This window comes from Abramis brama (genome assembly GCF_963993115.1).
Source record: "Abramis brama genome assembly, chromosome: 4".
NCBI classification, from domain to species: Eukaryota; Metazoa; Chordata; class Actinopteri; order Cypriniformes; family Leuciscidae; genus Abramis; species Abramis brama.
Genome location: NC_139966.1, coordinates 32,116,846 through 32,127,304, shown reverse-complemented (window position 1 = coordinate 32,127,304; position 10,459 = coordinate 32,116,846). Strand labels below are relative to the sequence as shown.

The window sequence follows — 10,459 nt, the reverse complement described above, 5'->3', positions numbered from 1 at the left end:
TTAAATTTAATGTCCCCAACTAAGCAAGTCAAGCCAATGGCAACAAAGGTGGAAAAAGGTGACAGTGGCAAGGAACCAAAACTCCATCAGGTGGCAGAATGGAGAAAAAAACCTTGGGGGAACCCAGGCTCAGTCAGGGGGGCAATTCTCCTCTGGCCAATGAACAAACAGTGTATGATTATGATTCAGGCAGCATTACAGGTCAGATTGTTTTGGAACAATCAGAATATTATCCAGTTCCATCTGGTTTAAGATCAGAGTCATCACGCCGGGATGGAGACTGGTTTGTTGAAGATCAGTGCTGATGGCTGTCGTGTCGATGAGGCCTTCGATGAGAGTCTAGTTGACACAATCTCTGCTGACACTTCAGGGATGCGTTGTGGTCGTGTCTAGGCTCAGGTCCTCCATCTGGTTACAGTAAACCTTGGAATAAGCAGAAAGACTAACATTAGTGTAGATGCATATAGGTGTGAAAACGCCCCAAGTCATGTCTATGAAACCAGGCCTTAATGTTTTTTATTTTTGTTTACACAAACCATGAGAAAATTTGTAAGTCAACACCATTGCTGAGTGTTTTCTACTTAAAACTAAAGACTGTCTCTGTTGTCACAAACACATGTTTCTGTTGATATGAAAAATTGGTACATTTAGCAATATAGCGGGTTAAATGTGTATATAATGTAAATTACGATGTTATGATGAACTATATGCCTTTCTCCACTGATGCTGAAATTGTTTCAGCGGATGCTGATTTTTTAGAAGGCTGCTGTCTGACTCTGAGATGGCGAACAGGAATGTGGAGTGTGTAACATTAAGGCGGGCATACACTGTGCGATTTTCGTCCGACTTTGAGCTGAATTCTGACTTGTGCGACTCTTTTTCGGGTCGGGCCGATTTTCAGCTTTGTCGTGCGTCGTTTGTCGTTCAGTGTACAGGGGGAAACGAGAGGCGATTAACCTCTCCCGACCGTCAATTGGATGGTCGGATGAATTTCTGGCATGTTCGAAATTTTGGTCGCTCCTCGTGACTATCGCACAGTTGAAGCAGAGCTACGAACCGATTGCCCTTAACACACACACGGAGGTTGCAGCGGAACATTGAGCAGAACGCGCTATGAACACGGAGCGTAGAGCACAGCGCACACACAAAACACGCTTCGAAGTTGTGCATCTTTCGGAAGTGGAGCTGCTTGCAAAGTCTCAAAACATGCTGAGTCAGAGTGAAACCTAATCGCTGAACACAGAGGGGGCGGGGTGGCATATTTTCTGCCTTTTCTCTCTTTCGGCCAAAAGATTAATAATTTGATCAATTCGATCAAACCGATAATTTTCGGCAGCTGAAATTTCGGTGCATCCCTATTTTCTATGTAATGTTACTTTGTTGTTAATTTTATTCCTAACTTACAAATCATTCACTCACTGACTTTTTACACACAAATATACATATTTTTTAAATACAAAATAGTTCTAAGCACTTTGTTTTATGATTCTGACTAACGAAAACCCGGGATAAGATAGCCTAAATGTTGTTGGTTTTGATGCTAAATATTTTGATGTCTTTTGTTTTGTGCCATTAAACTTGTGTCAACTTGTATTTGTCTTTTTTCATTTTAGACCTGATGGCGCTGAAAGAGGAGAGTTCCAAGGAAATGGAAGATAAATATAATTATGAGAAACGTCATGATTTCATGACTGGAAAAAAATCTACACAGATTGAAAATACCTCACGGAAAAGAACTAAAAAGACAGGAATTAAAAAGAATTTCACCTGCCAACAGTGCGGAAAGAGTTTTGATCAACGTGGAAACCTTAGAGTCCACATGAGAATTCACACTGGGGAGAAACCTTTCACCTGCAAACATTGTAAAAAGAGTTTCAATGAAAAAGGAAACCTTAATGTTCACATGAGAATTCACACAGGAGAGAAGCCTTACACCTGCCAGCAATGTGGAAAGAGTTTCACTCAAAAAGGAAACTTTACAAACCACTTGAGAATTCACACTGGAGACAACCTTTTCAACTGCCAACAGTGTGGAAAGAGTTTCAGTGAAAAGGGAAACCTTAAAGTTCACATGAGAATCCACACTAGAGAGATCTCATTCACCTGCCAACAGTGTGGAAAGAGTTTCACTCAAAAAGGAAACCTTAAAAAGCACATGAGAATTCACACCGGAGAGAAGCCTTATACTTGCAGACTCTGCGGGAAGAGCTTCACACGGGAACTAGGCCTTAGGTATCACATGCACATTCACACTGGAGAAAAGCCATTCAAATGTTGTAGGTGTGGAAAGAGTTTTGCACGTAAAGTGACCCTTGAGGACCACATGAGAGTTCACACTGGAGAGAAGCCGTTCACATGTGGTCAGTGTGGAAAAAGTTTCGTAGGAAGACAAAACCTTAATAAGCACATGAGGATTCACTCAAGAGAGAACCGTTTTAAATATCATGAGTGCGGAAGTAGATTCGGAGACATGAATCGCCTTAAGAATCATGTAATAACTCACTCTGGAGAGAAGCCTTTCATGTGCAATCACTGTGGAAAGAGTTTTACAAATAAAGGAAAGCTTAAAACTCACACGAGACTTCACAATGGAAAGAGGCCTTTCACATGTCTTCAGCGTGAGAAAAGTTTCACAAATCAAAGAGACATGAAACGTCATTTGCAAATTCCCTCAGGAGGAAAGACATTGAATTGTGATCAGTGTAATAAAAAATGTATTTTGCCATTACACTTACAGATACACCTCAAAAGTCACACAGATTTGAGACACTATTTGTGTTCGTGTGGAAAGAGTTTCAAATGGTTTAGTAATTTAAAATGGCACCAGAAAATGCGTATCTGTGTGAAATTGAAGCTACGTTCAAGCCGTAGATGAATGTGGGCCAAATCAGATTTTCTTCTCAATGTTTATTTGTCGTGAGACTGTTCACGTGACCTTTATACACTCACTGGCCACTTTATTAGGTTCATCTGTTACTACTACACAAATCTCTAATCCTCCAATCACATGGCAGCAACTCAGTACATTTAGGCATGTATACATGGTCAAGTTCAAACTAAGCATCAGAATGAGAAAGAAAGCTGATTTAAGTGACTTTGAACGTGGTATGTTTGTTGGTCCTAGACCGGCTGGTCTGAGTATTTCAGAAACTGCTGATCAACTGGGATTTTCATGTACAACTATCTCTAGAATTTACAGAGAGTGCTCAGAAAAAGAGAAAATATCCAGTTAGCAGCAGATCTGTGGGCTAAAATGCCCTGTTGATGTCAAGAGAATAGCAAGACTGGTTGGAGATGATAGAAAGGCAACTGTAACTCTAACCACTCGTTTCAACCAAGGTCTGCAGAATAGTATCTAGTATCAAGTATGTAACCTTGAAACAGATGGGCAACGGCAGCAAAAGATCACACAGAGTACCTGTCCTATCAACTAAGATCAACAATCTTAGGCTACAATTTGGACTCACCAAAATTGGACAATAGAAGATTGGAAAAATGTTTTCTGGTCTAACGAGTCTCATTTCTACTGTGACATTCCGATGATAGGGTCAGAATTTGGCATTTAACAACATGAATGCAAGGATCCATTTTGTATCAATGGTTCAGGGTGCTGGTGGTGGTGTGATGGTATGGGGGATATTTTCTTGGCATACTTTGGGCCCCTTAGTACTAATAAAGCATCTTTTAATCGCCACAGCCTACCTGAGTATTGTTGCTGACCGTGTCGATCCCTTTATGACCACAGTGTACCCATCTTCTGATGGCTGCTTCCAGCAGGATAACGCATCATGTTCCAAAGCTCAAATAATTTGAAACTGGTTTCTTGAACGTGAAAATTAGTTCACTGTACTCAAATGGCCTCCACAGTCACCATATCTCAAACCAGTAGAGCAGCTTTGGGATGTGGTGGAACGGGAGATTCTCATGATGGATGTGCAGCCGACAAATCTGCAACAGCTGCATGATGCCATAATAGCAAGGTGGGGTTGCCAACTGTCCCGTATTAGCCGGGACGTCCCGTATATTGGGCCTAATTGATTTGTCCTGTATGTGACCTCCCTTGTCCCGTTTATTGACTGCTACACTGATCTAACCACTGACTGATAGGCTTACAACAGCAGCAGTGCTGATCAGGACACTTGAGAATGATCACCGACACCTGTCATCATCCAGTCACAGATTCAGATTTATCTGAAATAGAAAGCTTTTGTAACATTATATAAATGTCTTTACTGTCACTTTTGATTCATTTAATGCGTCCTTGCTGAATAAAAGTAGGCTATTACTTTCTTAAATTTCTTTCCAAAAATAAAAATGTCTTACTGACCCCAAACTTAGTGTAACCATAGTGTATAGTCTTTTTCAGATAAATGCTATTATTTTGAACGATGGTTTGTGTTTGTATAACATTAAAAAATTTTTTTAAATTAAATTATACATAAATAGGTTAAACAAAACAAATGTTTATGTCTGAGAACCTTTTATACACATTCTTAACTGCAGACACTGAAATGACATACACTGTGTGATACAGTACAAAATATTTTAGATTGTCCCGTATCTTGCAACCCTACCGGTGAGTGTATGTGGTCCATATCAGACACTCATGTCAAGTCATCTTCATTTATATAGCGCTTTTAACAATGGAGATTGTTTCAAAGCAGCTTTACAGAGATAAGCATACAATTTAAGGTAACAGAGATTGTTTTGGCTTTATAGCGGTTCTTTTAATGAAGTTATTTTCCAGCTAAAGTTAGTTTTGATTGATTCGCTTCCGTCGCAACGATAATTTGTTATTAAATTAGGGGCCGCTAAGATGACACCATTCTCTCTGCACAGACTAAACGCGAACCTGTGATAAACGCTGATGGCGTTCACATGCACATTAAGAATTGGTTCTATAGTTATGTGCGTTAGAATATATGTGCGCAGGTTTGTAATTCCCTACAAACCAATCCTAAACAAAGTACTGGTCTTTCCTTATAAATTTTTTTGATACAGAATTTTATTTTGTCACTTCGGGGTAGGTACGCGAAACGAATTTTCCTGAAAACGCTTTATCTGGAGTGGTAAAGGGATCCTCCATAGGGAGAGACTAGTTGGCACTTCAGCACTGCGTTGTCATCGGGTCCAGGCGAAGGTCCTTCGTCAGATCTGGATACGGCCTGGATCCGGCAGGCTGCGGGAAAACCTTGGGATAAACAAGGTTTATTCTTCTTATGATGTAACAAGTATATCAGGATTTATGGGAAGTGTTCCCGGTTCCGGCTGACCTAATCTATGCAGCCTAACATTGAATTATAGAAGTCTATAATGTATTATGTGAATGCTAGGTCAAAGAGATGTGTCTTTAATCTAGCTTTGAACTGACAGAGTGTGTCTGCTTCCCAGACAATGGTAGGAAGACTGTTCCAAAGTTTTGGTGCTAAATAGGAAAAGGATCTGCCGCCAGCGGTCGATTTTGATATTCTAGGTATTATCAACTGGCCGGAATTTTGAGATCGCAATAGACGTGAAGGACTATAATGTGTTAAGAGCTAGTACTAGTACTGCGGAGCTAAACCATTTAGTGCTTTGTAAGTAATCAGCAATATTTTAAAATTTATGCGATGTTTAATAGGGAGCCAGTGCAGTGTTGACAGAACCGGGCTAATATGGTCATACTTCTTGGTTCTGGTAAGAACTCGAGCTGCTGCGTTTTGAACCAGCTGTATTATTAAGCGTGCAGGGCAACCACCCAGTAGAGCATTACAATAATCTAGCCTTGATGTCATGAACGCATGAACTAATTGTTCCGCATTTGTCAATGAGAGCATATGGCGTAATTTAGATATAATTTTAAGATGGAAAAATGTGGTTTTACAGATACTAGACAAGTGACTTTCAAATGAAAGATTGGTATCAAAGAGCACACCCAGGTTCCTAACCGACGACGAAGACTTAACAGAGCAACCATCAAGTGTTAGACAGTATTCTAGGTTATTACGTGAGGAAGTGTTTTGTCCAATAATTAAAATCTCTGTTTTTTTCAGAATTTAGAAGTAGGAAATTACTAGTCGTCCAATTTTTTATATCAATATTTTATATTCCGTTAATTTTGTGAATTGGTAAGTTTCGTTAGGTTTTGAAGAAATATACAGCTGAGTATCATCAGCATAACAGTGGAAGCTAATTCCATGTTTCCTAATGATATCTCCTAAGGGTAGCATGTACAGAGTGAACAGCAACGGTCCTAGTACTGAGCCTTGTGGTACACCTTACTGAACTTGTGATCGATAAGACATCTCTTCATTTACTGCTACAAACTGATAATGGTCAGATAAGTATGATTTAAACCATGCTAATGCAATTCCACTAATGCCAACATAATGTTTGAGTCTATTTAAAAGAATGTTGTGGTCAATGGTGTCAAATGCAGCACTAAGAGCAAGTAACACTAATAGAGAGATACAACCACGATCGGATGATAAGAGCAAATTATTTGTTACTCTAACGAGAGCTGTCTCGGTACTATGGTACGGTCTAAATCCGGACTGAAAATCCTCGCAGATATCATTTCTTTCAAGAAAGGAATACAGCTGTGAGCAGTGGTTAAATTGGGCCGGGGCTCTCTGGGGCTCAGCCCCGGCACATAAGCCTGCTCGTTTGCAGTCAGTTGCCTACTGGAAATTATGTCACATAAAATTTGATGAAAGTGATGCTTTTGAAAACATATTTCTGATTATAAATGAAAGATTTTGAAATGGCATGTCTATTTTGTCTCGGCGGAGCTGAGATGATAACAATCGGGACACGGACGTATTCTTGTTCAGCTGCTTAATCTCCTAGTCAGTCGACCATGAACGCGCACCGCTCGCGCATGCCATGTGCATCTGGCTACTACTCAGAACTCCGACACGGATAAATGTACGAAGCAATAATGAATGTTCCTGGGAGATCTGTAGTTGCACAGGATGTGGAAGCGCGCAAAAGTTCCAGAACCTTCTACTGCCTTCATGAAAAAAAAAAAAAAAAAACTCTGCAGCAGCAGATCAATTTTGTCAAGTTCAGCACAACGTTGGTTGTACAAAAAGTGCCCTGGCCTTGAATGACAAGGTAAGGAAAATATGTTTGGCACATTGTATGGGTCACTATATCATAACAAGGTAATACAATGTGTAATCAAGCGTTTTATATTTAATATGAGGGAAATAGGCTACACATGCCATGGACGTGACACAACAAATCTTTAACTTTTAGGTGGCAAAATATTTTTTTTGTAATTCTGTGAATTACACTGCAAACCAAAGTAATACTACCCACCGGATGAAGAAGGGTTGGCTCTCCACAGAACAGAACATATTCATTTTATTTTATTTTTCTTGTTCGCATTTATGAGGAAAAAACAATGTTACGGACGGGACCGCTCTGAAAGCGGCACTAAAAGACTGTTTAAAACTTTCACTGAGACCTCAAACAGAAAGCACAAAGCCTTTCTTTAAAATGAATTTCATTTTGTATTAATTGTATCTTAATTTTAATCAATGTTTCATCTACCAATTGCCTGGATTTAACCCTCTGGGGACTAAGCCCTTTTTGGTCCGTTTTCTCTATTTTTACATTTGGGCTTATAAACCATATGTAATGGAGATGGAACACCATGTGTTTGGTATTTATGGATTCAGAAGACCCTAAGCTAACATAAGAATGCATGTAATGTGTTTATAAAGGAAGTATGAGTAAAAAATGTACAATAAACTAGAGAATTTCAAAAACGAAAATTTTATTTTAGTCATTTATTACTGAAAATCACACCTCACTCAACAATAGTGAACAGTTTTTGAACAAAAAATATATTTTTCAAACCCTTTGCTTGACAGACAGTTGTAATTTTTCAATCAAAAGTGTAAAGAACAATGAAATAATTAACTATATACAAACAGTCCCAGGCGTTTTTTAGGCATGCCAGTGAGCAAAGCAAGGCCTCTCCAGGAAGTTGCAGAGGGCCACCTGGCATGCCCCACACTGCCAGGGGGTCTTGTTGTACACTTTGCTTGCCTTGCAGTGCTCACAGTACTTCCTGGTATCTGCAGGCTTGTGTGCAGGGTTTGCTGGGTCCAAGGGGGCAATGGGCAGGGGTGTGTGATGAGTTGTCCTGTCTGCAGCCACTGTTGTCTGAACCTCAGTTGTCACCCCAGCAAGTTGAGCACAAAGCTCCTCCGTAAAGGCTCTGTGTGTCAGCGGTGTACTCTTTTGCTCTTTACACAGTTCTTTGTGGAGGATGTAGCTGTTGCATGTGGCTATGTCCACAAAGTGTAAGAACATAGTCTTATACCATCTGTGCGCTTTGTGGTGAGCAGAGGTGTACTGGATGAGCTGATCAGACAAGTCCACACCCCCCATGTATTTGTTGTATTCCACAACTGGAGTGGGAACTGGAATGCTCACTTTCTCCCAGGTTCCATCTCTCTTTTTTTGCCTTCTCGTGACCTTCTCAGTTGTGTAGGCTTGATGGATGGTCGAGCAGATGGACACCTCTCTTGTGTCCATCCACTTGACAAAGAGCAAGTCACCATCTCGGATCCATCTGATTGTGCCTCTTTGGGATTTTTTGGAGAGGGCATTCACAGTGGATTTAGGGGTTTCCTTCCTCCCCTCTCTATATGTACCGCAGGCTCTAAAGTGCAGAGACGACAGGTGTCTGAATAGCTGAGGGCTTGTATAAAAGTTATCACAATAAATGTGATAACCACTTCCCAAATACGGTTTGTCCAGGATGCCCACAACTGCGTCATAGGAAAGTCCAAAGCCAGTGGGGAACTTTGCCTTCCCCGTGTACATGGTAAAGCTAGAAGTGTATCCATTTGAAGAGTCAGCCAAGATGAACATTTTGAATCCCCACTTGGTTTGTCCTTTATGTACTGTGTCATCCCTGTTTTGGCTTTTGTTGCCACCATCCTCTCTCATCTATTGCCAGATTTTTGTTTGGCTGGTAAAAGGACTTGCATGCTGCCTTGATTTCTGTCATCAGAGGCTTGAGGCGAAACAGTGGGTCATGGTCTGACGTGTCCTTTTTGCTGTCATTCACAACGTCCTCAGCCGGATCGCTCATGTGCACATTTGAGGAAATGGAGAGCCACCTGTCCCTTGGCATCACTTTCTTTGGAAATGGCACTGAAAAAATGTTTTTTTGCCTCCAGTAAGCTTTCACTGATCCAAGTTTTAGCAGTCCCATGAAAATGACAAGTGCAAGATATTTTAGAAAGTCTGTGGGGGTGACATCAGTCTATTTGAATTGCAGTCCTTCTGCTATCCTCTTTGTAGCTTGCTTATTTGTGTTACTGCACAATTTTCTGATTACATTATTACTGAAAAAATGCTGGAACAAATCAAGTGGACTGTACACTTTGTATCCAGTTGCACTCCTGGGGGCCTGGCAGGGGCAAACCTGGGGAGAATGGGTGCCACATCTAGATCGCTTTCGGTTTTCCAGTGTTGTTCAGGTGTTGTACGGTGTGGGGAGCGATCACGGCTCAGTGTGGGCCTCTGAACACTCTGTGTAGATTGTCTGCGTCTCCTCCTCGGTGAAAGCTGAGGTGCTGGTGCCGGTGTTGCTGATGTGCTTGGCTGGCTCAATCTCCTCCTCGGTGGAAGCTGAGGTGCTGGTGCCGGTGTAGATGACGTGTTTGGTTGGTTTGTTTCGCTCCTCTGTGGAAGCTGAGGTGCTGTTGCCAGTGTAGATGACGTGCTTGGGTCATTATCATTACTGAAATAAATGTAAAAGGAGAGAGCAATTACACAATGAAACTGGAAGCTTCTTTTTGTGTCAAAATTCAATGTAGAAAAAAAAATAAAAACTCCACTATAAACTCATGTAACCCTGTGAAACTCCACTGTACACTAAAAACACATTTCACCTCTCTTGAGGTAAGTCAGTTTATTAAAACAAATTTCACACCACTCTTGAACTGAGCTGACAGGGAAGGGAGAGGGGGTACATTAAAACAAACACTTCATGTCTCAATCTCTCTCTCTGACTAAAAATCCAGTTCATACAATATACTCAAGATGCATGAGACAATAAATAATGACAAAGAGGTTATTTGAAGTTACATACCAGTCCTCAAATGGATCTTCCCCATCCTGGTAAAATATTTCGTCATCTGTCAAAAAGCTGTCAGCTTCGGATTTCTCCTCATCACTTTCCAGTAGCAATTGTTCCAGAGCTTGTTCTGAGGTAAATCTTTTACTGCTTGCCATCATAAAAGTGATAAAACAATAAAATAATAATGCTATAATAATAATAATAATAATAATAATGCTATATATGAATAAATAAATATTATAATCGTTCTGTCTCTCTCTCATATAAATCTCTGTGTGTCATATAAATCAATCCGCTTCGTTCGCTGTCTCCTCCACTCAACGCTGTTTGCGTCATATCATTTACTATAGTAACCAACCCTTGCAAGGCTACAGA

At 40.5% G+C, this 10,459-nt stretch overlaps 2 protein-coding genes across 4 annotated transcripts in view; one reads left to right on the top strand and one right to left on the bottom strand.

Moving 5' to 3' along the window:
- Nucleotides 1–3,694, top strand: part of LOC311081775 (uncharacterized protein) — an 88,125-nt gene extending 84,431 nt beyond the window's left edge. For all 3 annotated transcript variants that reach the window (XM_084112409.1, XM_084112408.1, XM_084112411.1), the window contains one exon: nt 1,614–3,694. In XM_084112409.1, the coding sequence (XP_083968535.1) occupies nt 1,614–2,875 (1,262 nt within the window). In that variant the 3' untranslated portion in view covers nt 2,876–3,694. The remainder of the gene's footprint in view (nt 1–1,613) is intronic.
- Nucleotides 3,695–7,928: 4,234 nt separating this feature from the next.
- On the bottom strand, nt 7,929–10,117 carry LOC311081781 (piggyBac transposable element-derived protein 4-like). The gene is made up of 2 exons (XM_084112422.1): nt 10,097–10,117; nt 7,929–9,745 (listed from the first exon to the last, which is right to left on the bottom strand). Exon 2 carries the CDS (start codon nt 8,944–8,946, stop codon nt 7,936–7,938), a length of 1,011 nt encoding a protein of 336 aa, XP_083968548.1. The 5' UTR covers nt 8,947–9,745; nt 10,097–10,117; the 3' UTR covers nt 7,929–7,935.
- Between the last annotated feature and the right edge of the window lie 342 nt (nt 10,118–10,459).

Coding starts and splice junctions, on each gene's coding strand:
- LOC311081781 (XM_084112422.1), bottom strand. CDS start 8,946: ATGAGAGAGGATGGTGGCAACAAAAGCCAAAACAGGGATGACACAGTA.